At 42.3% G+C, this 27,323-nt stretch overlaps 1 protein-coding gene across 1 annotated transcript in view; it reads right to left on the bottom strand.

The window, feature by feature from the left end:
* The window catches only part of LOC310925688 (synaptic vesicle glycoprotein 2C-like), a gene marked incomplete at both ends in the record, with an annotated part of 30,961 nt that extends 4,786 nt beyond the window's left edge, over window positions 1-26,175 (bottom strand). Inside the window, 9 exons of the mRNA XM_083887694.1 lie at window positions 469-602; window positions 1,923-2,087; window positions 3,932-4,020; window positions 4,129-4,239; window positions 4,345-4,434; window positions 5,369-5,502; window positions 11,724-11,875; window positions 14,135-14,311; window positions 25,568-26,175. Of these exons, the coding sequence (XP_083743820.1) occupies window positions 469-602; window positions 1,923-2,087; window positions 3,932-4,020; window positions 4,129-4,239; window positions 4,345-4,434; window positions 5,369-5,502; window positions 11,724-11,875; window positions 14,135-14,311; window positions 25,568-26,175 (1,660 nt within the window). The remainder of the gene's footprint in view (window positions 1-468; window positions 603-1,922; window positions 2,088-3,931; window positions 4,021-4,128; window positions 4,240-4,344; window positions 4,435-5,368; window positions 5,503-11,723; window positions 11,876-14,134; window positions 14,312-25,567) is intronic.
* Window positions 26,176-27,323: the final 1,148 nt, after the last annotated feature.

The raw sequence follows: 27,323 nt of genomic DNA on the forward strand, positions 1-27,323 counted from the left end.
CAACTACTCCACCATGTGAGCCCACCCTGTGCTTGACAAGCATGATTTGATGAAGTGTGGTTTTAGTCAAACTAACACAATGATTTCGATTTTTTTTTCTGACATCACAGTAGTAAGAATGTGACTGAGGAAAAAAAGGCTGCAGTGCAGTCTGGCTCAGTTTCTTTCTTAAGTACAGCTGCCTTAGTTCAGAGAAGCAATCTGTGCAGGGGGCGGAGAGGTTAAGCAGTAATTTATTGACATAAAGCAAAGCCATAAAACGCTCAAACCCATTCTTTCCCCCCCCCCCTCCAAGCCAGAAGCTTGGACATTAGACTTAAAATGAACTGTCTGAAAGAGACTGATTGAGACTTATGTGCGAGGCGCTGACAGGATAATAGGATTTTCTTGGATGGAAGGAAACACCTCAGCTGTTACAGGAAAGGGAAAAGAAAGAGTGAGGGCCATTTTGTAAGGCCCCATACTCACCCGTGTTGTAAAAGAAGGCGTCGACGAAGGTGCAGTTCTTGAAGAAGGATCCCACCGAGGAGACGTCCTCAAAGTAGCAGTTGACGAACGACGAGTCGATGAAAGTGACCGCCTTGAACTTCATACCGATGAACCTGGGCAGAGGTGGATAGCATAGGTGCCGTTAGAGTAATGTCACCTAATCTCCTTTAAAACAATTACTTCAAATAAACTATGTTCAAAGTAGAGGTTAAAGCTGCATCTGCGTAAAATTATTTACAAAAATAACAAAACTATTGGACGAGATACAGGTGGCGATTGAACTTTGTTTTTCTACTACGTATATAAGGCCCACTTTACATTACGTTTTTCGCGACAGCGGCGAAACTTCCCACTGTCGGGACGCCGCTGTCGTGACGTCTTTAGACACACCGCCCGGAAATCTGGCAGGACACCCGCGGCGCTTACAACTTTCTTCTTTACTTGCTCGACTATACGATCGTAGCCGGCCTCCCTCATCCGCTGTTGCATTTTTACGTAGGCCATCTTGTTCCTGGATGACTCCAGCTTCTTCTGGATCTCGTCCTCCAACCAGATACTGATCAGGCACAGCGCCCTCCTTCACCCCCGCCATTTTTTTTTGGAACAAAAGTCCCGCGGTATATGCTAATTAGCGCGCGCGCTATATGCTAATCGCCTGAACCCTGACCTCCCGCTGTCGCGAGCCCGACGCGTTCTCTTTATACGCACTTTGAAGTTGTCGGGGACTCCCGCTGAGTTGTCGGGCGACCACTTGCAGTTGTCGGGAGAAAATTTGAAGACAGCGGGAATTCTCTTTACACGGGGTACCCGCTGTCGCCAGTCCCGCTGTCGTGAAAAGCGAAATGTAAAGTGGGCCTAAGTCTTAAAATAGTGTAATGTGATAATGTTATGTCCTTTCTATACATAACATGGGGCTTTCGAGCTCCAAGGTGCAGATTCAGATATATAGCATGGTGGTATATGAGGCGATTAGTAACTAATATTGAAATGCTTTGACTTGTATGTGAGGTGTTTTCTTCTTTAGCGTATGTCTAATATGAAAGAGCTGCTGCACACAGACAGTGAAAACGATATTGGCCTTGATTTAATCTGGTAATAAACACGCACTCTGGTCTCCAGTGTGGATGTGACGGAACAAAAGCAGCATATCACTGCATCTCCACGCTGGCCTTTGTGTAACACACAGCCAGACAGAGGAGAAGGACCATGGTGTTTGTGTGTAAGTGCCGAACGGAGAGGGAAGAGAGAGAAAAAAGACAAGACATTTAATTTCCTGCTGATGAGAGAAAGGAGATAATGGAGGCGGGATTAATATTACACCAAGAGTGATGTGTTTACACGAACGACCGATATACAGTATAGCTATTCGCGCAACAGGCTTACAGGTTTGGATCATCGCGCACAGTTTTTTTTTTTTATGTATTTGTCCTCACCTGTCGTTGAGAAAGACGGAGTTTCTGTGGATCTGGTTTTCCAGGGTGAAGTTGAAGGTGAAGTCTTCGATGCGCTCGTTGTTGTGGATCTTCACTCTGGACGCGTACTCGTCGGCCTGAAGGTGCTTGATGACGTCGGGGAACCACACGGATAGACCGTAGTACCTGGACACAACCACCAGATTGCAGAAGTAGTATAGTGAGTCGCATAATGGTCAACGACACACATTTCAGCGCCCGAAGGCGGCCATGAGCCTCCACTGCAGGATGGTGCACCATATGCAGGACACACCAACAGTAGCTTTTCAGCAGATCATATCACTTTTTTGTTTTTGTTTATTTTTTTAATCTACCAGCACTTTCCCCAATACTTTATGGGAGACAGTCTGCACCACCACAGATGCAATGTGCATTCATCAGCCACCACAGCCGATTAGACCCTCTGTCTACCTCATATCCCCAGGCTCTGTCTCTGTGCAAACAAGTACATTTAAAGTTTAAACTCAAGCTTTTCTTTCATAAACACTGCTTTTTCAGCTCATTCTCCATCCCGTCTGTATTGTTTTTCACATTCATCTGCCCATTCACCAGATTATTGGGCTGAAAATCATGGCTAGTGTGAACTAGGATTAAAGGTGCCATATGCAAGAATGTGGCCAAAAATGGTTACTACATTCAAATTCAAAATACCGAGGTCTTTTTTAGGTTTCGTTTTCTGACGTAACTGGCAACCCGTGGTTGCTCGGCATCTGAGACTCTACTGACTGCAATGATTGGTAGACGGCGGTAGGTGGCGCCACATGCCAAAACATGATTTCAAAACATAAACATGATTTGCAGTCTGCAAAATATTTTTTTTTAATGCAAATATTTTGGCTGTACTGTTGTTGTTGGTGAGTTCAGTTTGTTATATGAACATTATTCCTGAGTCTCTGTGACATATTAGGAGGATTTTATGGCCAGTTGCTTTAGATTTATTACATAATGCACCTTTAATATATATTCAGTACTTCATGTTGATGAAAAAGCTTGGGAATGGTCCAACAACAAAAACATTTCATATTGAAGTTGCAGATTTGGTTTCAGAGCAAATTCAGCTGCTAAATGTAATCCGGGGATTGTCATTCAAGCCCGTGCTCCCTAACCTGGTTAAAGACAGAAATGATGCACCTTTATCTGCCTCTGCAGTCTTTATTAAAGGTATGGACATGAAATTGGAGGGTAATGTTGTTCTCGGGGAGATAAGGGAGAGCTGGTAAGGACGGACAGCACAGGACAACCGCGCTGCTGCAAAATGGTGGCGTCTGTTTGGCCTCATCACCGTTCATCAGCTGAGCATCCAGGAGAACGACACCACGACAGCACTGAGGAAAACTCGCTCGTCGTGTTTACACACAAAGTTGCAAGAAAGGGAGTCGATTGTAAGAAAACTCATTTTGAGTAAAGCGTGAAATTGTTCCACTGGGTGGATTTGTGGCAGCACATTGATAAAAGTGTGTTCGCTCACTGAGTTATGGCTGCATGATGAAAATGGTAACTTTATGACAGCACTTTTGCATCATATTCATTAATTCTAGACACAGTGCAGCAGCTGAATGAATCCTTAAAAGAGTGGATGTGGTGTAGGTTTACATCTCATTGGGGGGTGAAGGGCTTTTTATTCTTTTAAAAATAAGCCACATTTTACAGTATAAATCAGTGGTTCTGAAAATGTTTTATACCAATTACCACCTGAACCATGGGATTAGAAGTAGTAGTAGTAGTAGTAATTGGTCTGTAAAATTGTATTTTTTACTTTTTGAGCAACTGTATGTATGCAAAATAGAAGGACAAATTAAACCAGAAAAGAAGAGAAACTTTTCCACTAAAGTCAAACAGTACCTTCTCTTCCTCTCTAATCTCACCTGTCAACATTCATCACCAAGTTCTAAAGTGACGGGACTTCCATTAAAAGTTGTAATGACCGTGACACACACAGTGACAATGGAACCGAGAGGACTTTATCTTACCCAAAAGACAGAGTAAACCAGACAGCAGCCAGTTTCATGGTGTTCTCTTTCACCGGGTAGTGGAAGCATCTCATAAACGTCAACCAGATCTACAGTAAGAGGATAAAAAAAAATACAAACCAGATGATTATCGTCTGGAAAAACTGGGACAAATCCCGGTTGTTGTTTGAACTTTTTGAACAAAGACGTAGTCGTACTCCTCTGAGCTCTGCCTTGATCTTGAAGAGGACCTTGAGCACAGGGTTGGCCGACTCGTTCTGCATCTCCACCAGCTCGTCCAACTGCTTGGGGACTTTGATTCTGTTCACCTGCGGGGGGAGACACCGAGCTGTCACCTGCTGTTGACCCGTCCCGCGCTACTGCGGCAAAAGCGAGGGAGGGTTGCCAAGTGCGGAGGCGGCGTGTGTACTCACAGTGAAGACTCTCTCCGGTTCCCCGCGGGCTCGCATGTTGGTGTCGTGGATGTGTTTGAGCACCATCCAGGCCTCGTCGTGTTTACCACTCTGAGACACAGTCGAGCACACAAACACACAAATTAAGCTTCTTTAGTTCTGCAACACTTTACAACAATTACACATTTAAAGACAACATTTGATGAGTATGAGGATGTAGAGTACAACTAAAATATAATATCTGTAGGACATTTGCTTGAATTTGGACGCTGGATTATTAAAAGTGCATCTATTTTGGCACATCAGTCAATATAGTAGCTGTGGAGACTGTTTCTTATATTCTACTTTCTTCTTATTATACATATCCATTTGTATTTTCCTCTTAAGTCCTATTCTATTTATTCTACAGCACATCTGTCCGTTCAGGGAGTGGATCCCTCACCTGTGGTTCTCCCTAAGGTTTCTACCTCTTTCTTTTTCCCTGTTATCAGGGTTTTTTTTCCCCTGGTCGAGGGTCTAAGGACAGAGGATGTTACCGACCCTGTGAAGTCCCGTGAGACAAACTATGTTTTGTAAACTGTGGGCTATATAAATAAAATTTGATTGATTGATTGATTCATCCACTTGCATTTCACCATTTAGACAATTTCAATGGCTTAAAAATAAGCAGTGGTATCTAGAGAACAATACCTTAAAAAAATATGAGCTTACTCAAATAATCCATAAGTTACAGTCACTTTCGCGCATAACTTAAGCTAACCCTCACCCACACAAGGAGTTAGCATAGGAAGAGGCTGAGTGAGGGCTCAATCTAGGCGTGAGATCCTGCAATCCTTTAATATATCAATGGATGTTCTAACAGCTGTTATGAACACTTTAGGTTGTAGGTTTGCGTCGTTACAAGGAGGATTAATGCAGACATACAGTATGTGTATCATATTTCCATGTCCAGATTTCACTGCAAAGTGTTGCTACATTTACTTATGTAAAGGAGAACTGGTGCTGGTCACCGCAAACATTGTCGTTTCTCTCTCTCGTCTCTTACCTGCAGGTAGAAGCGGGGGCTCTCCGGCATAAAGGTTAGAGCGACCACTGCAGAGACGCAGGGAAGCGCACACACCACCACAAACACTCTCCAGCTGTGGAACTGGTAGGCTGAGCCCATGCTGAAACTCCACCCTGCACAAAGAAGAGGAGAAGAACAGAGAAAATCAAAAAGCATACGATGCCGGATGTCACCAGGTGGCTGTTTGATGTTTTGTGCCAGGGCACTGATGATATTGATGGGTATATCTGCACTACAGAGCTGACGCTAATCCACTGCTCATGTAAAGATACATATTTCTAAGTGAAAGGATAAGACAGCCTTTTTTTCTCCCTGCACAATGTGGTCAGAGTGTTATAGTGTGTGTGTAAGCGACAGGTACAGGAAGTTTTTAATGACCATCTGCTGCAGAGCCTTGTTTTGATAATTTTAAATGAATATACATAGAATTGAGATATGCAGTCGAAATTCTGACATTACCAGCAAAGTAAAATTCCAAAAGAAACAGATTCCAGCAGATTTTTAGAGCCCGTAATGGGATTAAGCCTGAGTTTGAACCTTTCAGGACCACGGAGAGCGACATATGAAAAGTGCACATGATGGCCTGTCCAAAAACACCCCTTTATTGGGGTTTTTAGGTCAGAACAGTGTTCCCTCATTCCCCAGCCTTTCGAAATAACTTGCAGCCATCTGCCTCGGTCGGTTGGGATGATAGGGGAAATTGAGGGACAGAGAGGAGTTGAGGCGATAAGGGAAGGAAATGTTCTTATGTTCTTATATTCGTTACCTCTTTAGGAACTTTTTCTGGCATAAACACTGACCAGAAGTCCTAAACCTGATTCTAATGAGGCAGAACCTCATTTCCGAGGGCTAAGATTTGAATTGTGGTTAGGTTAAGGTTATGCTTAAGAAAAAGGATCCACGTGAATGGAAGTCAACGCAGTATCCTAAGAGTAGTTGTGCATTGGTGTGAGTGTGTGTGTGAGTGTGTGCTTTGGGGGGGGGTTTGCCTCAAGCCTGTATACCACTACAAACCTCATTAGGGGGATTATGGCTGTAATGGACTAGAGGGGACAGCTGACTGATTGAGATACTCAGCAAGATTTATGTCCCCATTCTACAGTAAGTGAGCACAACTGACATACACTTGTGTGTGTCCGCACACACACATACACATGCACGCACACTTCCAGGAGCCAAAACACACACACAAAAAAAACACTGTCCTTGGTCATCGGTCACTGTTGTAGCACACATTTTGAAGCACTATGTGTGCATGGACACACACAGTTTTGTGCAGCTACTCTTCTCAGGACACTGCACTACACTTCTATTCATAACTTTAACCATAACCAGTGCATGCCTAACCTTATCCTAACCCTTATTCAAATCTTAACCAGTTCCAGATTTCCAGAAATATGTTTATAATATATTTTTTGCAGCCCTTAATGGGATTAAGCCTGAGTTTGAACCTTTCAGCACCACGGAGAGCAACATATGAAAAGTGCATATATGATGGCCTGTACAAAAACACCACTTTATTTCACTTAATATGTTTCTCCCTCATATTTTTCTATAGTGTACATTCTATGTATGTTTATTATTTATTACCCTTACCTGTGTTGTCTTTGCTGCTCTAAATAATAAAAGGATTATATGATCTTATCAGGACCAGGTTTTGGTCCCAATGAGGACTACTGGTCCTGCCAAGGTCAGTCTTTAAGCCAAGAACACTCACGCAGGCACACGCATGCACACACGCGCGCACACACACAGTTATCTGGCCTTTGTCCACCAGTCAATGCAAAGAGCACTGCGGCGGAACCTATTACCCACACACCACTGCATCTTGCAGACAAAATGTGTTAGAACAGTGGCATCTAATCAATTGACCTCAATTATGAGCCTCTGTCGACTCACACTCTCACACTCACTCGCACGAAAAAACAAAAGTTTACGGGGAAAAAAATGTCCACACACACACACACACACACACACACACACACACACACACACACACACACACACACACACACACACACACACACACACACACACACACACACACACACACACACACACACACACACACACACACACACACACACACACACAAGCCTAAAGATGGAAACTTCTTCCTGTGTGATATATGGGGATATACACACATTTATTTTTCCCCAATAAAACAATGTGTGTTTGTGTTGGATATAATTAACTGGGGGGTGTAATTTTTTGTCTTGAAATAGTGCCTATCAGGAAAAATTGGATTGTGAAAAAGAAGAAGTAGACGGATAAATTAAATTAAATATAAATGAGCAGGGAGGGGGGCGTTTTGTTTTTATTTATTTTCACATATGTTTAAGGTATTACAGGAAACTTTTCACAATTGAAATGCACCTAAAAATGGACAGAAATCCTAATTTCTTTGCCTGGTTGTTTGTTTTCTTTCTCTTAGTATCATAACATTATTCATTCTGCCAGGTTGTATTTCTTTCTTTTTTTTTTTAGCTTCATCTCTTCTTGTAATTATGTCATCATTACCAATAATATGTACAGTTTTTATGTTTACAATTGTTATTTAAAAAAAATATATAAAAAAAAACTGTAATATTATTTCTGAAATAATAAGCAGACAAAATGTGTCTCTTCTTTTCAATGCTGATTATTATTTTAACCCTTAGAGCTCCAGTGGCACGGATCTGTGCTGCAGGTGCACCCATGTCAAATTGCCGTTGGAATAATACACTCCTTATATGGACATCCTCTCTGCCCTTGAATTGCCCCTTGGGGATTAAAAAAAGGGGGAGAGGCATTTATAGGTCACATATTCAGGTTTAAAAAAAATCTAATTTCTCTAAAGAACTTCTTATGTGTTGAGTCAAATTTATGATTCATTTTATATCGCATTTTTAAGAGTGACATCAAGTAGCAATAATTGTGCAGAAGTCACAAAATTAGAATTTTTTTCTTGAACTGTGACGTATTTCTAAATTTCACTAATTCAATCCAATTTTAAACATTTTGAGTACTTTTTGAGGTATGTTTATATAGGTATATGGTTAAAATATTTTCTCTTTTTTTTATCAGATTGCCTAGGTTGTGCTGAAAAAAAGGATATAAGACACTCAATATTGCACATTCTTAAAGCCTCTGTGCTGTATGTTTAAACATAGTCATGGAAAAAAGCAGCAAAAATGCTCTGTGTTCTAAGTAAATTCACACAATTTAGTCTCGCAGACTTAATAAATGCCGCCAAGTCACCTTAACTATTCCTTTTAATCCAGAAGGTTATTTGAAAACGTTCCGTCGTGTATTTAATAGTGAGTATATGAGGACACTGCAGTGGACTGGACATACAGAATCATAATTGCTTTTCAGCAAATGTCCATTTCTTGAATATCCCTTGACATCCCTTGTTACACTGGTATGACATTACAACTATTTACATAGATGAAGCAGCCATTTTTGCCATCTGGCCTTCAAACCTAACGGCGGAAACGAAAAGCCAGATCATCAGGACTTACTCTTCCGTGGTGACCTAAACTGCAGTGATACTGCTTGAGGCATATGAAACTTCAGGTTTTTTTTCTGTAAACACATATAAGTATTCAATTCATCTTTAATCCCAGCATTTGTAAGCAAAGCCCATTCACATTATTAAATTCTGCAGCTGCCTCTGGTACTTTGTCATCCTCGCATTCGATTTTATATTCCTTCCCTGTCTAGACTTGAAGGATGAGCAATTTACAGCCACATAATCAAACTTTAGGAAAGTCATCTCAAACAAGCCGCAGATTCTGTCTTTGACTAGATGTTTTTTTTTTGCACAGTGTGTGTGTGTTAAAGCTCCAGTGTGTAAGAAATAGTGAGATCTCATGGTGAGACAGCAGATTCTAACTCCTGCACTGACCACTCCCTTCCCCAAGCGTGCCAGGGAACTATGGTGGCCTTCGCACACCAGAAATAATGTGTTTCTACAGGGCCAATTAAGGGACATAGAAGGATAAGGAGAAATTGAAGGTTGAAAGACAAAATAAAGATTGCAGGCACATAGCCGTCATATACAACATGTATCCATTGGACAGATAAATCCTCTGAGGCTGGAAGTTTGTGTAGAACTCTGTGCTGCACTGTGGAGCCAAGAATAGAACTTTTCTCGGACTTCCGGTTTTTGAATACCGCTGCCCTCGCCTGCACTCTTGCGTGTTTTACAGAAAAAGCGGAGCTCCGCAAGACAACAATACCAGGAATTTAGCACAAAATCCTATGTTTTATCTCTTGTACTTAGACTGAGGAGGACCAAAAAAACATTGGTCCTGGAGTGAGTCATCTTTTTTCACACTTTTCCAACTGATAGGACCTCCAGAGTCCCAAATGTAAGGATTTAAATGATTAAAACGTTGATTTTGCATAATATGGGACCTTTAGAGATTTGGTTGAAGTAGTTAATCAAATTACTGTAGAGTCCAACTCTCAGAGTCAAGTCCCTGCGGGGACAATATCCTGATCACAGACGTCATCATACAGTATCTGATCAACACGGCTCGGACAACAAACTTATCCTTTCACTCTTCCTTCCTTTTGATACCATTTCACTCTCTCTTTTGTCTCCCTCCGCCTCCTTTTTAGCCCTCTGCTAGTACCCCCTAACCTTTCGATTATCCCTGACACAAGCCACATAAATCAAGCGCACACCTCCACTCCGCCACCACCACCACCATCTCCTCTCCATTCCCCACGATCTCCTCCTCTGCCCCCTCTTCCCTCGTTCACACAGGGCACTCACTCCACACCAGGTTGATTTCATTTCGCTCATTTTTGTTCTTATCCTCTGACACGCACCTCTTCGTCTGCCTCTTATCCTCCTCAGCCCAGCCTCGCTGTAGTTTATGAGATTTGTTGTGTCAGCCAGGCTTTCACTTTTTCACCCCACCTCAAACACTTGCACATACAACCCCGGGAAACGAAACAAAAAAAATTATGAATATGTGATCATTCAAAAGTAATTTGTAATCCAATGACGATCAAATTTGTGGTGCATCTACGACCACAAGGTGGCAGCAGCAGCAAGCATGTAGTTAGTGCAACGCATGTGTCAGTGCAAAACTGATCAAATTTAAGAGGGTTCTTGAATGCATCTTGTAGCTGCTACTCTAAACGGGGTATTTATTTCACTAGTTCTCATGCACTGGAGTTTGTTTTCTTGGTTAGGTTGACTTCCTCTTTGCTTTGTTGCTTCTTTGTCAGCGGTGGCTTTGTGTTTCCCGTGCCCCCACTGAGGCTCTTTATTTCGAAACATTGATGTTTGTATTCATTTATTTTCGCAATGCTCCCTTTATTTCACATATTACGGACGTCACGCTGAGACATATATACCGTATATGTGCATCAACAACAGTCGAGCCATACTGCAACGTCAAACCTCACTGCCGTCTCTGTTTGTAGTAATGTTTAAACTGCTGATGCGTATGATTCCCAACTGTGAGAAGATCCCCTGTTCGGAACCTGGGTTTTCTGAAGCACAGAGCAGATGAACATCAAGTCACTGTGCCTTTACTTTAGGTACTATAAAATACTAATACTTATATACTTGTATTTTCCTATATGTATTTTACAGGGAGCTGTATCTGTAAAAACACTGGTCAATAGGGATGTTGATAACATACAACAGCCCTGAGCCTGAGCTGAGAGCCAAGGATCTACACTTAGAAATAAAAGTGCTGAGTAGAACCATATACGGTTCTTCGGCTTGTCCTCATAGGAGAACCCTTTTTGGCTCCAGGTGGAACCTTTTTATAAAGGTTCCATCTGGAACCCTTTTGGAGGGTTCAACCAAGAACCCTTTTAAAATCCTATATTCAGGACAGGGGTTTTAAAAACCTCAGCCCTTGTAGAAGGACCCTTTTGGAACCTTTATTTCTAAGAATGTACCAGAGTATGCTATCCACAAGAATGTCAAATTTCTAAGAATCCTTTGAAACCGCAATGAATAATAACCAAAAACAACTTTCTAGAAAGAAAGTGTGTAAGAAAATACAAATATTAAAACCAAACAAGCAGTTAAAAGGACATCATAATGCTGACTATGTGTCTGTATCTAATACAACCGCACAACCAATAATGTGAAGGTTTTCTGCCTTTACTATGTAAAGTGCCTTGAAATAATGTATGTTGTCATTTGGCGCGATACAAATAAATTGAATTTTAACGTAGCGCTGTTTTCAATTTGAGCCTCTGCTGTGCTGTGTAAACCCTTCATTGCGTTTCTGTGACCCAGTCGCCAGAGTGTGGCACTATAGCATCAGTGGGATAGTGTTGATATTGTCTGGTTCAGTGGGTCAGAGCTGTCACTCACCATAGTGTGGGATGATGGCCCAGGCCATGGCTGAGGCATAGATTCCTCCGATCATCCAGAACATGCAGAGCCAGCTCAGATGTTCTCCTCTCTTCTCCCGAGCCAGGACCTCGGCGAAGTACGAGAACACTATTGGTACGGCTCCACCAATCCTGTGAAGGGAGATTGTTGTAGTTAGCTATGTATGTTTCGTTGTAAATGTGAATAAATACAGAAAAAAACAGACTTAGGGTTACATAAAAGCTTTTGAGGCCAAAAGTCAGTTTCTACAGTTGTATCATTTGTACAGTGCCAAATCATAACATACATTATCTCAAGGCACTGAACATAGACAACATCATGGAGAGCAAAGAAACTCAACAATTCACACAGTGAGCAAACACTAGGCATCAGTGGAGAGAAAAAACTCCCTTTTAACAGAAGAAGAAATCTCTGACAGAACAAGACTCAAAGATGTGCAGCTATCTGCCTAGACTGGTTGGGGTGAAAGGAATAATGGGGAACAGAGGAGAGGTGGGGCACAGATATTATTTAATTATAGAATAATAATAATGATGGTGATGACATGTATGATAATAATAATAATAGTAGTTCCTGTCGCTCAGGGAAGGGTTCTTGCTGCAAATCTGATCATATACTTAAATAAAATCCATTCCCGTCTCCTACCGTTAAGAATCCTGCTGCAGTGACACTTTTTTTTGTCTTTCCAGTTTGTGGAGACAGCTCATGGCAGCAGAGTTAATGAAGTAAGGAAAATGTTAATGAGACCAGCAGCATAATCTAAGTCATTCTGGCTATAACCCTCAATGCCGCATTGTATTTGTGAGGCTGTAAAAAAAAAAAAAAGAAAAAAAAAAAAATCCCAGCATTCCCTGACCAATATGTTACACTGCCACAGATAGCAGTACAGGCCCAAATAATATAGGTCTGTTTGTTCAAAGGTGTTAGCATCATCATAAATCTCATTTACCCCCCCACCATAAACCTGCATCTGCGTACAGACTGTGAATTAAGCGATGAAATAAAAACTAAACCTACTAATTAAAAATTTAAAGCAAGGCACTGGTGGCTAACACAACTGTAATTAAAGCACAAATCGGCTAAGTGCAAATCAGGTAACTCTGTTGCCAGAACAGAACGACTGTGTAATAGAAAGAGTCTGCAATGGGAGGCGCACTAAAAACACAAACAACACTCTCCAGTAAAACCAGCCTGAAAAGAACATTTTAGACTTCTTGGTTTCGACGTTGTTGACGTTAATATCCTGCCTCTGTTTGGTCCATCGTCTTTAAATGAGCTCTGTCAAGCAATACTATCAGACCTGACTGAGAGAGCGCTGAACAACCAAGTTTTTTTGAGCCATAGATTTCACTTCCGAGACTATTCATGGGCACTTATTTGTGTTTTCGGTCATACTTCAACCTGCTAACCTGTTTTAGACTTCTTGGTTTTGACGTTGTTGACCTTAATATCCTGCCTCTGTTTGGTCCATCGTCTTTAAATGAGCTCTGTCAAGCAATACTATCAGACCTGACTGAGAGAGCGCTGAACAACCAAGTTTTTTTGAGCCATAGATTTCACTTCCGAGACTATTCATGGGCACTTATTTGTGTTTTCGGTCATACTTCAACCTGCTAACCTGTTTTAGACTTCTTGGTTTTGACGTTGTTGACCTTAATATCCTGCCTCTGTTTGGTCCATCGTCTTTAAATGAGCTCTGTCAAGAAATACTATCAGACCTGACTGAGAGAGCGCTGAACAACCAAGTTTTTTGAGCCATAGAATTCACTTCCGAGACTATTCATAGGTGCTCATTTGTGTTTTTCGGTCATACTTCAACCTGTTTGCAACTTTGTTGTTGCCTTCAACTGTCTTCACATTTAACAAATCACTTCACAGAGTGGGAATGTCACTGGGAGACACAAGATGTAAACACTGCTACTGAGCAAGATGTCAGTGTGAACTCAATTACGCACTGCGGTTTTGAGAAATGCGTAACCAATTACTGTATGTCCCATAATTATGCTCGACATATTACCTCAGCGATCTGACCTCTGCGATGGAGATGAGCTCTCTAAGTCACACACTGTATGAACAGGGATGTCACATCCCTGAGATGGGAGGGCAGGCCATTTGTGAAGGATGTGGGCAGCCAAGTGGATCACACACCAGATGTTCGTTTAAGTGTGCTCAGCTCATTTGTGCAAACGTTTCTGCCTCGCTTTCTTCCCATCTCCCTCTGACTCAGGGGATTGTGGAGGAGCTGAAGCCAGGCAGTTAAAACAAAAAAAAACTGACTTTTGAGAAGAGGGAACGGCAGGAGGAACTCAAGGGCCGGAGAGGGGCACGTCCCTCAGAGAGTGCCACAGTCTCTGGATGTAGGAGCAAGAGGAAGAGTTAAGCGCACTCACCCAAAGCCGGAGACCATGCGGCACAAGAGGAACATGCTGTAGCCTTGAACGAAGGACGAGAGAAAGGCGAAGAAGCCGTTCACCGACAAGGATATGAGCAGGCACTGTTTACGGCCCAGCTTGTCTGACAGGCCGCCCCAGAAGAAGGCTCCAAACATCATCCCCAGATACACGATGCTACCTGTGGGAGAAGAGACACGGACAGATGAGACGGATGATCACAACCATCTGGAGTCAAACTCTTAGTAAAAAAAGTGCTGAGTGGGAAAATAAAGCTGGTTACAGTTTGGAAAAAGAGAGGCAGCTTGCGATCACAAAAAGTCTCTCTGAGGCTTGTACCATCTGAAACATCCCATAAGGCCTTCATACATACAATGTGCCTATTTGCATGCATTTTTACTTTCAGCCTTCAGACCTAAAGAGCAACATTTTCTGGCCTTTTACTTGCACGTGCCGTATTTGCAGGTGCTTGGGATTTCATTTCCATTTCAAAGTGGCAGTATCCTGCCAACATCCACATTTTGACAGTTGAGCTAATGTACCACAGCTGTCGATGACCAATCACATCAGACATTATCACACCAAATTATGCATGTGTTGTTTATCTGTGTGGTTTATGACTGCGTCGGTTCTCCTCACACCTGGTAAACAACGCCTGGAGATGTTAAGTGGTGGTTTTTTTTTTTTAATGCGGCGCTGGAGCTCGGACAGCGATCGGTCGCCGTCGTGTTATTTCTCGGCGATCGACAGAACACAGTAAGGTCAAATGAAACTCCATAAATAGCATCGCTGGGATTGATTGATTGATTGATTAGTTCAGTTTGGCTTGGAGCACAACGACATGCCAGACTGTGAGGGCCACAACACTGGAGATCAACTCAACCGCGTTTCTATAGCCTTTTTCATTTCCTTCCTCTGATTATAAAAGTCAATACGTCTGGAGTTTAGAATAACTCCACGGGTCGAGGGAGGCAGACAAGATCAATATCTGATAGCACACATTTATGTGCCATATTACGTGATACAAATTGATGTGTAAAAGGTCTGACTAGCGTATGCGTTTGTGTTTCATTTATCACTTCACTTTGATTGTCCATTGGTGACTCTATTTTAGTAATGTCAACAAATAATCAGTTGTCATCTCGTCATCTAATTGCCAATATAAGACACAGGTACGCGGTACGCCGTACAGTGACGCCGTACCGGTGTGAATGGCAAATGACAACATTAAAGGTGACACAACAGACAACAAAGGAGGCCATCCAGCAGCTCTTTTGTTTGTATCAAGCTTTGTATTAGAATAGACTGCATAGGGAAGTTTTGGGACTTTACTGTACCATTTTACCCCCAAGGAAAATGGTGCCAAAAATGGAATGGTAAGAGCTGGTTATTGTGGTACCTATTCCGAATTGCAAAGAATACATATCGTAATGTACCAAACCATTCCACTCCATGGAAACACAAGCTAAAGCGACTATAGGTTGGCCGGAAACAGAGCGGCCATTGACTTTGCATCCTTGATTTTAAAGCCTGGGCATTCGTCTCACGCTGCTGCTTGTCCGCAGGAAGTCGGGGGTCATTTCTCTTCCTGTCTGCAGGAACATGAAGCATAAAAGAAAAGGGGGTGGTGGTGGTGGTGGTGGACAGGTGTGGGGTTTGTCAGGCCAGTAAAATAACCCACCCCTCTCTATGTGCTAATAAAAATGCTAATGCGCGTGGAGGGGACGATGCGATTGTCGGACGAGGAAAAGAGGCCTTTTCTTTTTTTTTCTTCTCCCCCCGCTCTGTTTGAGGTGATGGGACAGATTCAGTGAAAGTAGAGGCTCTTATCGAGCCGCACAGACATAATACTGAGCGCTAGTGATTCATTACAGGTGACAGCCGCTGCTGCTGCTGCTGCTGCTGCAGAGAAGGCTCTGCTACAGAGGCAGCAGGCTGCACTACTGTTTGCAAAATATCAGACCGAATATCAAAAACTGCTGCATCGCGCACAAACGGATGACATCTTTTGATTGGTGTAGCTACACGCAAATAAGGAATCGGAGTGCATGTTCTGGGGGAAGATGCTATCTGGGAACATCAACTCGTTTGTTTTATGGCTCCCCTCACACTGGGTTTGTATCTGTAATAAAGGGGGAGGGTGATGTGGCAACGGAGCGCAGCGCGAATCTTTACGAGACCGGAGTTGTGCTTTTGTGCCAGGTTCAAACGCAGGTCAGATGCTATAACCTCCACTTCCCTTCAGATTGCAGGGCTTTTATGTAAATTAGCGAGGCTGAGCGCTAAAAGCAGTGGAGCACAGAGTTTGGCCTTGTGAGGCTGAATATCTGTGGTGTCCACCACCAACGTGCCATAAAGATCATTTTGCATCCTTTACTAAAGGCTCCGACTGAATAACAGCCGTTGCGAAATGTGTGTAGCGGACGCAGCACAAATTCAGTGACTGTGCTTTACAATCCGTCAACTGCCTTCTGAGATATCACTCCACGCGAAAAGACACAATGTCACAGAGCATCATCAGGATTCATCCTCTGTATAGACTATGAATGTCTGACCAAAAGTCCAAGGTAATTCATCCAGTAGTACCACAACACAGTGGTATAGTCTACGTGATACACAGGTATACTGTATACACTCTAGCAATCAAAGTGCCAAGTAGAACCATATAAGGTTCTTCAGCTTGTCTTCATAGGAGAACCCTTTTTGGCTCCAGGAACCATTAGTGTTACCAAGAGCCCTTGAAAAATCCTTTCTTCAAGGAAAGGGTTTTCAGAAGCAAAATGGTTCATGGTAGAACCTCAGCCCTTGTAGAAGGACCCTTTTGGAACCCTTATTTCTAAGAGTGTATGAAAGCTTCTGGCACTACTCGGCTTTATTTGACTCAACGTTTTTTTTTCTTCTGCTTTTCCATTAGGGATAGTGCCTGGTACCTGATGGGTTTTTTGCTCTGGCGAGATTCCAAGTGAGCTGAGCCAATACTTAAATGCGATTGCCTCCAGTGATTGATTGATTGTGTCGTCACTGGAATAGTCATGAGCGGCAAACCAGCATTGCAGCATTGCATTGCAACAAGAATACACAGGCCGCAGAACACACCGGGGTTCGTCTCACTCTTAGAAATCAGGGTCCTTCTACAAGGGCTGAGGTTCTGAGGTTCTACCTGGAACCATTGAGTTCACAACACGGGAACGCGGAGAATGTTTTGATAATGAGTTGCAGTGCATCCACCGTTCCAGAGGGGGGAGCTACGCTTCTGAGAGCTGACGCGCTAATTACCTGGCCAATCACAAGACAGTTGAGAAAGCTCTCGGCTGGCCAATCACAACACAGTTCTGTCGTCTGGGGGTGAGATTTCGGTCTGAAACAGCGAGAAACTTCGAGAATGAGTACTTTACAGTGAATGTACTTCCTGCCTCATTTTGTACCAGAGTGTGTGTGTTTTGAAGCAGAAGCTGACTCTGCAAACTAAATAAAACAAAACATTATTTCTGGTATGTGAAGGTGGCCGTATATATATAGTTCCCTGACACACTTAGGAAAAGGCATGGAAGAGTGGAGGAGCCTCTGTGTGATACAAACTGCAGTCTAACATGAATAATTCCTACTCCTTGAAGTATTGTGTGAATTCCGGCAGATCTGTTACGTTGCCACGTCGCTGTCAGTCCCTGTTAAGTTGCTGTGAGCGCATCTTAACTTTACTCTTCATCATTTTTCCTTCACAAAAGCTCCCTGCAGACATCTTTGGTTTTTAGAAGCTACTCTTGAAGCTGCTTTTCTCTGCTGTACCTTTGGGGGATTCTTTTTTTTTTGAAAGTTGTCTGCATAAATTAGCTCTTGTGTTTTCAGTGTTATTCTCTCTTGACACCTGCTCTGTTTATGCTTTTTTTTCTCTTTATTTCCTCTCCTTGTCACATCATACAGCGTCCTGGCATGGATGAGCAGACATCGCAGGCAAACAGACAGCAGGCTGCAAGAAACAAGTGCTAATTTCCACAGTGGGAACATTCAGGACATTACGTGAGAGCTGCAGGAATTTCAGCAGATGAAGGGATTCCCGTGAGGCCGTGTGTGATTGACAGGTGGGATTCAGCAGGGGAGTGAGAGCAGAGGAGGGGGGGGGGGGGCACCACTGCTAAGCAAAGCCCTTTCTTTGGATATTAATTACATCAACACCTGCTGATTTGTTTTCACAGTGCTGGAGCTGACGACAACACTTTTGTCTCATTTAAGTTCATCTACTGAACAGAACTGCAAATGAACTTTTAACAGCGTCTTTCCACAGATGGTGGCAGACTTTTAGAAATGGTTCGGGAATTCTGCATTGAACAAAAAAACATTTATGACATCGATATTTTTCTTTAAATAAAACTTAATAAAGTTGTGTTTAAAAAAAACAAACAAAAAAAACAACTGCCTTTTATTGAACAGTATAATTGCATGCCATATTTGCTTTACTCTGCATTTATATTCCTGGGTTTTCTACTTGACTTATAATTTTTGTTTTAATTCCATAATTTGTATATCTTCTTTTATACTTGTATAATAATTTATTATATTTTTTTATAATAAAGCACAGTAATTAATATTATGTGTATGTATATATTAGAACCATTGAAAAACCCTTTCCCGAAGAAAGTGTTTTTCAATGGTTCTTGGTAACACTAATGGTTCCAGTAAGAACCATTTTGATCCAGAGAACCCTTTAAAACTCCTTTACTGAATAAAGGGTTTTAACATGGTTCTTGGTGAACCATTTTAAGGTGGAACCTTTATAAAAAGTTTCTACCTGGAGCCAAAAAGGGTTCTCCTATGAGGACAATCCAAAGAACCTTATATGGTTCTACTTAGCACTTTTATCTCTAAGAGTGCAGTGTCATACTTTATAAAGATGACAAACACAACCCAGTTGACAATATAAGTAGTGACAAGAGCAAATTGATGCTGGCTAAGAATCAGACTTTTGAGCTATTATATTATCTATTAGATAAATTAATCACAACTCCACATCATGTGTGTGTGTTATTTTAATAAAACCAAATAAAGGGCTGGAAAAAAATTCTGCACATGTACAAATAATATCTCCTGCGACCCATTTGTGACGGATCTTCAAAGCCTCTATTTCAAGTTTGCGTCATTCATGTTAATCTTATTTTAGCGATTTTCAACAATAGTAGTAACAACAATCCTGCTCCTTCTTTAAGTCGCCCACTGGAATCAACACTCCGCACGACAACGACTCAATCGCTCAGGTCTGAGGGCAAAGCCACAGTGAACTGCGTCCGCTTTGCCCGAGCAGTGGGAAGGTGAATGGATCCTGCTGCGGCTCTTTGTTGCGAATAAGAAAGCGAGAAGGACAGCGAGTGAAGAGATAGTCCGCGAATGTTGTTGTCGCTCTCGGTTTTTTTTAATTAACTCACCTCAGGCTGCAGCAGAGCCTATTAATCACTGCATTGTGCCGGTTTACTTTGGCTGTCGATGGAGTTTGTGATCGTATACGCGTCAAGCAACTTCGCCACACAGCAGAAGAAAAGAAAGAAACCTTACCAAACGACACTCCTTTAAGTCGAAAACCCTATAATGCAGATGTACTGCTCCGGGTCTTGACCCCTATGTGCACAAAAGGTTTAAATTCTACGTTTGGTGCAGGAAAAACACCTGCAGACAAATTAAAGCCATACTGTATGTATGTGGTGGAAGAAAAGGGGGTGAGGGAGCGAGTGCATTGACGGGAAGTGTAAAAGCAAAGTGCTCTCACTCTCTCCACCGCTGTGGGGAGGTACGTGAGCCAGTCTACCATGGCTATACTGCAGAGAAGCACAATGCTGCAGAGATTAACTCCGGCCCATATCTTCAGATCTCACTGCATGGCTGTGAGACACACACACGGCGTGTAATAGAGGGATTACAGCAGGAGTGTTACAGAGAGGACGACGGACGACGAGGCGAAAAAAAAAAAACAAGTCAACAACTTATACCTGGATCTCATCTTTTATATTATGTTAAATATTAAAAAGTCATTGCAGTTAAAATCAAACTGCAGCATTGTAGTTACAGTAAAGCAACTTCACAGATTTGGGTCTCTTTCTTTGTCGTGTTGATCGATGCTAATATTTATTAATAAGAGAGTGGGCATGATGAAGATATTGTTTTTTAATGTTGGCATTAAAACCTTGCAAGAGAGGCTCTAATGACATGGATAATTTAATAGCAAATAAATCTTCTTTCTTTTCTGTTGTCCTATCGCTGTGCTAGTTAATCAGTGATTATCGGTAAACACAATGATTGTTCATAATGAGCTGCTGATGAGAGTATTATTTATCTTACCTCAGATGCAATCAAGTAATTACTCTTGTAAAAAAAACTATAGACTTGAGGCCTTTAAATATTGGTTGACACCATCGATGTAAGGAATTTCTCAGAATGATTTTCAAAGTGTATGAAACCAGTATGTTTATATTCCATTACCTATGAACGTGTAAATATACCACTAGGATTCTGGAGACAAAGCACCAGAGTGTAACATTATTCACTACCAACAAATATAGTTTGTTAAATAAATGTATAACTGGTTTGAATTAAATAATTTTGGTCTCCTTAGAATTAAAGGTCCGATATTATGCAAAATCAACTTTTTAATCATTTAAATCCTTACATTTGGGACTCTGGAGGTCCCATCAGTCAGCAAAGTGTGAAAAAAGATGACTCACTCATGTTTTTGTGGTCCTCCTCATTCTAAGTACAGGAGATGAAACGCGATGTTGACTTCAAGACTACAATGTGCTATATTCCTGGAATCGTTGTCTCGCAGAGCTCCGCTTTGTCAGTAAAACACGTGAGAATGCTGGCGAGGGCAACGGCATCCGAAAACTGGAAGTCCCAGAAAAGTTCTATTCTTGGCTCCACAGTGCAGCACAGAGTTCTACACAAACTTCCAACCTCAGAGGATTTATCTGTCCAGTGGATACATGTTATATATGACGGCAATGTGCCTGCTAGAGCCTGCAAATGATCACTTTTCCAAATGCTAACTTCTGTTAGCTCCCAGTAGCCTCTGCGGCTGATGTCATTTCCTGTTCCGTAAGTTTCGTTTTACTTTTTTTTAAGCCGGACCTAAAGAGATACTACTAAACGGAGCGTTCTGAACAGGGCTGTTTTGGCAGTGTGATTGAACTACTGTGGTGCTTCATCCTTATGCTTTGGTCCTTATTTTGACCAAAGCATGTCACATACATGTTCATTAGGACACCAGGGAACTAGGTTGACTTGGATATAATATGACCCCTTTAAAATAAGCCCTCTATATTTACATTAGACAAGGGCCTTGCTCTATAGAGGCCTGAATATAGAGTACCTATATAGTAGGTACCTGTTTTATTGACTGACACAGAGTTGTGTGAAATGAAGCCTTAATCAGCATAAAGTGCAAACAATTATATTTAAAGTTTTAAGCACTATCGCAGTTTTATGGAAGATGACTGGAAAACGAGAAAAGTCTCATGATGATCATTACTATTGCAATTTTCTTGAATAAATGATGATGATGATGATGATGAAATTGTCCTTATCAACATGTTTCGACTGTTGGACCTGCCAGTATGCTTCTTTGCTTTTTTTTAGACAGTCTAACAGCAACTGAAATTGATTTTTTTTTTTCAATTTATTCACTTCTTCCTCCACTTTTTGAGTAAACAGCAGCAGCGTTCGTGGTCGAATGAGAGACTGTGTGAAATCCTGTTCTGAATGTTTATTGTGTCTCTCGCCCACTCTAAAATACCACCCCCACCTTCCTTTTGGAGTCTTTCAGCTACAAAAAAAAAAAAAAAAACCATCCCATCCTTTATCTGTTACCTTCTTCCTTCTGTGGGTCAGAGGGGGAAGTGGAGCCAATCCCAATCTGACACTGATTGAGAGGCAGGTCTATCCCAGTGCCAATACACAGACAAGCAACCAGTCACTCTTTAATGAGCTGCGGCTAATTAAGAGTCTCCAATTAACTTAAGATTCATGATTTCCCACCTATAGGAAGCCAAAGGTACCTGAAGGAATCACACACCACAAAATCTAGTATACAAATACAATATAACCACTGCATCTCCATGCCATCCTTATAATAACCCAGATGTGCACAAACGTGTTTGTTTTCAAAAAGGAAGATCTAGTCTTTTATTGAATTTAGGCAAATTAAGTTTCAGTGCGACTCAACAGGTGTACAAAAATGAGAAAGACCGACCGTAACCGAAGCGATTGTGTCGCAGAAACCACAACAATTGAAAGAACCGTGAATTGTGAAGTCTATTTTGGGGTGTGAACGTTTCCCGCACACCCACCGTTCACCTCCCACGGTACACGACTCAACGCTACACTGCATTCGTTTGAGGTAATAACAGTTACTCCACACATAATCCAGCCAGAAATTATACCGAAACAACAACATAATGAAACGATTGAGCATCATTTTTATAGCAGACATAGTTGATTATGATCAACCCCTCATGGACTCATATATGGCCTGTTTCCACCCGCTGGACTTGACTCGGTACGGCACGGTTATTTTGCGTTTTCATTAGATAGTACCTGGTACTTTTTTTTAGTACCTGCTCTGGCGAGGTTCCAAGCGAGCTGAGGCAATACTACACTCTTAGTAATAAAAGTGCTAAGTAGAACCATATAAGGTTCTTCGGCTTGTCCTCATAGGAGAACCTGTTTAACCCTTACCAAGGTTACCAAGAACCCTTTTAAAACCCTTTATTCAGGTTTTAAAGGGTCCTCTGGATCAAATGGTTCTTTAATGTTGCCAAGAACCTTTCTTCGGGGAAAGGGTTTTTCAGAAGCAAATGTTCCACGTAGAACCTCAGCCCTTGTAGAACAACACTTTTGGAACCCTTTATTTCTAAGAGTGTATGCGTGAAGTCGCCAGACTGCCAGGTACTGTTCGGTCAGAGTGGCGTACGACACAAGAATCAAGCCGAACGATGCTGAACTGCAGATCACTTATAAAGACTTCTTTAAAAAAAAAGAAAAAAGTGGGTTAATCTCCAACAATTACCAGGGAAATATCTAACATCTCATTATTTAACAGAGGGAACCGTGCCGTGCCGAGGCGAGGCGAGGAAAAGGGGTTATAGCTTCTTTTCATTTGGACATTTAACTTCCATAATTCTTCCTTTGAATAGTTTCTTTCCTCTTTGTGCATCATGTCAAATACTATTCCTATTGGACTTTGTAATTTGCGTTTCACACAAAAGTTCAGAAACTATCCCGTTCGCCTCGATCCCCTTCACCGATGTCTCGTTATCTCCCCTCTCTTTATTAGTTAGCGTCTGTCTCCTCATTGTCGGCGCCAGTTTTCTCGTCATTCTTGTCCGCGATCCAGACGTCGTTACTCTTACGCCTGCTTTTATCGCGCTCTCCTTTGAAGCCAAAAGCTGACTTAGTCCCACTACTTTCAAGTCAGCGTTTAATTATGGCGATGTTGGACGATGAAACGTCCTCTCGGCGTCTGCGTTTACCGGACACAATCTATCTATCACGGAGCTGTGAGTTTTCATCGCCGGCATATTGTTTTATTTATTAGAAAATCCTAGGATTATTACCTCCTTATTTCGGGTGCTTCATCACTCTTTTTGAGGCAAACACCTCTCAGACACTCGCGATCTATACTGACCCTAAAACCCCTCCAATCCACTTCAACCGTTGAGCATCATCTTTGATTTTAAGAGGTTCTTCACAAGGCTGCATATGGCTGGAAAACTCTTTCCCACTTAATCAGTATCTATTTTGGAGTCAGCTGTTGACAGAGCATGAGTCAGCCAAAACAAACCCCATCTAGCAATGTGCTACCACACACACACACAGAACTGCTCAAATATTTCGTTATGACATTTAGCTTAGCCGGGTTGTATTTCTGTGCACAGTGACTGTACTTGTAATGAATCATGCATTAGTAGTTGAAATTATGCTAATAAACCACTTTAATGATCTTGGTCTGTAACTAAGTGCAGGGAGATCCGTGTTTATTCTCTCTCTTTCTCTTGCTCCAGCCACAAGACAGTTTTATTGACCACACAAAGAGTCAGTGACCTTCACTGAGAAACTGTGCAGTATAACTCCCATCAGTTATACACTGTATAGTTTACATCTATATGTGAGTGTATACACACCTCCTTTAGTGTATGTGTGAGTGAGTTGGTAACAATGACTCATTTCTCTTCTATTTTCTCCCTCTGATAGAGGAGTCAGAAAACAGCCAACATATAAATCCCTTTAACACCGAGCTCATTGAAGACGACACGTTTGCACAAACGCACTTAATACGCGATGGTTTGCGCTATCGGAAAAGTTTACAACCGTTTCTGAAAGCCGAGAAGTCGGAAGTCAAAACCAATATGTGGTTATTTCGGTAATTTCACAAACATAACTTTTCTCCGGTGTGGGAGAGAGAGAGAGAGAACCATCTCGCTTAGTACACCTCCTACTCATGTATCCAAATACCTGGTGCCATGACAACGCATTGCAGCTCCTAAAGCAGTGAGATGACGGCTGAAAGTGTCCGCCACCACTGCTCTCTCCATGTTATAAACAACACGGGTAATTAGCAACAACTTGTTGCACTAGTAGAACTACAGATTAAACTTAAAGGGCAGTAAAATCACAAAAGTGGCCGAGTATTCAATTACTCTTTCATTCTCAAAGTGGTTGGTGTAGTGGTTAGTACTGTTGCCTTTGCAGCAAGAAGACCAGGGTCAGATCCCCAGTTGGAACAAGGGCCTTTCTGCATGGAGTTTGCATGTTATCCCCATGTGTGCGTGGAAATTACATCAGCCACAGTGGCTACTGGGAGCTAACAGCAGTTAGCATTTGGAAAAGTGATCATTTGCAGGCTGTAGCAGGCACGTTGCCGTCATATATAACAGGTATCCACTGGACAGATAAATCCTCTGAGGCTGGAATGTTGTGTAGAACTCTGTGCTGCACTGTGGAGCCAAGAATAGAACTTTTCGCGGACTTCCAGTTTTCGGATAAAGTTGCCCTCGCCAGCACTCTCGCGTATTTTATGCCGCGCCGCAAGACATTCCAGGAATTAAGCGCATTGTGACGTCTCAGTGAGTGCAGAAGTCAACATCCTGTGTTTTATCTCCTGTACTTAGACTGAGGAGGACCACAAAAACATGAGTGAGTCATCTTTTTTATACATTTTGCCGACTGATAGGGCCTCCAGAGTCCCAAATATAAGGATTTAAATGATTAAAAAGTTGATTTTGCATAATATGGAACCTTTAAAACTTAGGACAGATGTGCAAATGTGCACTAAATGAGCAATCCAACTAAAAAATAAAACAAATAACTTAAGTTCAACACTATTTACATATCTAAAGCTTTTAGGGTACAGGAAAGACACAACGGTCTATAGTATATTCTATACATTGCAGATACTTACCGAGCCATCCAGCTCCAGAGTTGGGGACACACATGTCCGTCTCAGCACTGGGCAGGACAAAGCCCACTACAAACACCTCCACGCCGTCTGACATGAGTGCCAGCCCGAGCACAAAGTACAGCTGCCATTGGAATCTCCCGTGGCCACACTCCTGCATGATCAGCTCGTACTGCTGCGCCAGCTCTTCCTCGTCGGCCTGTCTCTCATTTTCCAGCTCCTTGCGGCTCTTAAGGCTGTCAGAAACCGGCTGGCCGAGAGCCACCTGTCCGTCCTGCGGCTTCCCATCATTGTAGGCCGGCACGCCTTGGTATTCCCCCTCGTAGATCTCATCTTCATCGTCGTGGCCCTCCGTGGCGTCACTGGAAGCCCCGTCCTCATCGTTGGCTCCATCGTCAGCGTACCGGCCGTCCTGCTGGGTGTAATTATTGTAGTTGCCGTCGTCTTCTTCCTCGTTCTGGAAACGGTTGTAGCTGCGATGCGTCGAGTATTCATCCGAGGCACGATCCACAGCTTTGTTTACATTTTTGGACGCGTGCCTCTTGGCTTCTTTAGCGATGTCCTTGGCACCTTTGGCCAAGGAAGTCCTGTTGTGCATTTCATCCATCTTGGCACAGGGATAGTTGGCACTTAAAGTATTTTAATTCAATTCTATTGAGAGTTTACTCCACCAGGAGCAACAGACGTAAGCCGCCCGTCTGTTTTTGTGTTTTCTTTCTTGTGTTCTCGTCCTCTATCCTCAGATAGAGAAGCACTTAAGGCAGTTCACTAGTGCTGAAAAGCTGCTTAGATGCCAGTACACTAATGATTAAGTAATGATGTCTGATTCCATGGGATGGTAGCCGCCAGACGGTGCTGAAATGGAGACAGTTGATCTAAAATGGAAGAGATCCTCAGTGCTGTCAGAGCTCAGGAGAAGAGACCATCAGCCTGTGGGGGCAGAAAGAGAAGAGCACATTTAGTCTGATTAAAGGCTGACTGTCACAAATGCCGGACAGCAGTATTTCTTGGCACACTGAGGATGAGAACTGCAAAAAGAACATTTCAACACCGGGTGAGCCAAACTGGGTGAGCCCACAGGAGGTGACACACACTGCAGTCCACCGAAGAGTAAGTGCACCAATAAGACAAGGGAAAACTGAGAATTATGAAAAGGGACAACAAAGGGCGACTGGTGTGTGTTCTGGCAGGCAATGTTACAAATATGTTTTGACATCTTCAAACCCATTGGTCCGGTGCGAAAACAAAATCAACAAATGACAAACAGCTGTGCACAAAATATAATGCAATTCACAAGTCAGATTTATTCTATTCAAGTCAAGTCACATAAGCTACACCACAACTTTGTCTACAAAAAGGTGATAAGTAGAGCCATATAAGGTTCTTCGGCTTGTCCTCATAGGAGAACCCTTTTTGTCTCCACTTTTGTAGGGTTCCTCCAAAACCCTTTTAAAACCCTTTATTCAGGAAAGGGGTTTTAAAGGGTTCTCTGGATCAAAATGGTTCTTACTGGAACAATTAGTGTTACCAAGAACCCTTTAAAACTCATTTCTTTAGGAAAGGGTTTTTCAGAAGCAAATGGTTCCAGGTAGAACCTCAGCCCTTGTAGAGGAACCATTTGGAACCCTTATTTCTAAGAGTGTAGGTGTACATAATAACCCTGCAATTCAACGCTGTTGAGGTTTCAGAAATCACAAGAAATCCCTCAACAACTGCAGTCTCATTACTACTACTCTACGGGGGAAGTCAATCATT

The sequence above is a fragment of the Microchirus variegatus genome (assembly GCF_963457635.1).
Source record: "Microchirus variegatus genome assembly, chromosome: 1".
Lineage (NCBI taxonomy): Eukaryota > Metazoa > Chordata > Actinopteri > Pleuronectiformes > Soleidae > Microchirus > Microchirus variegatus.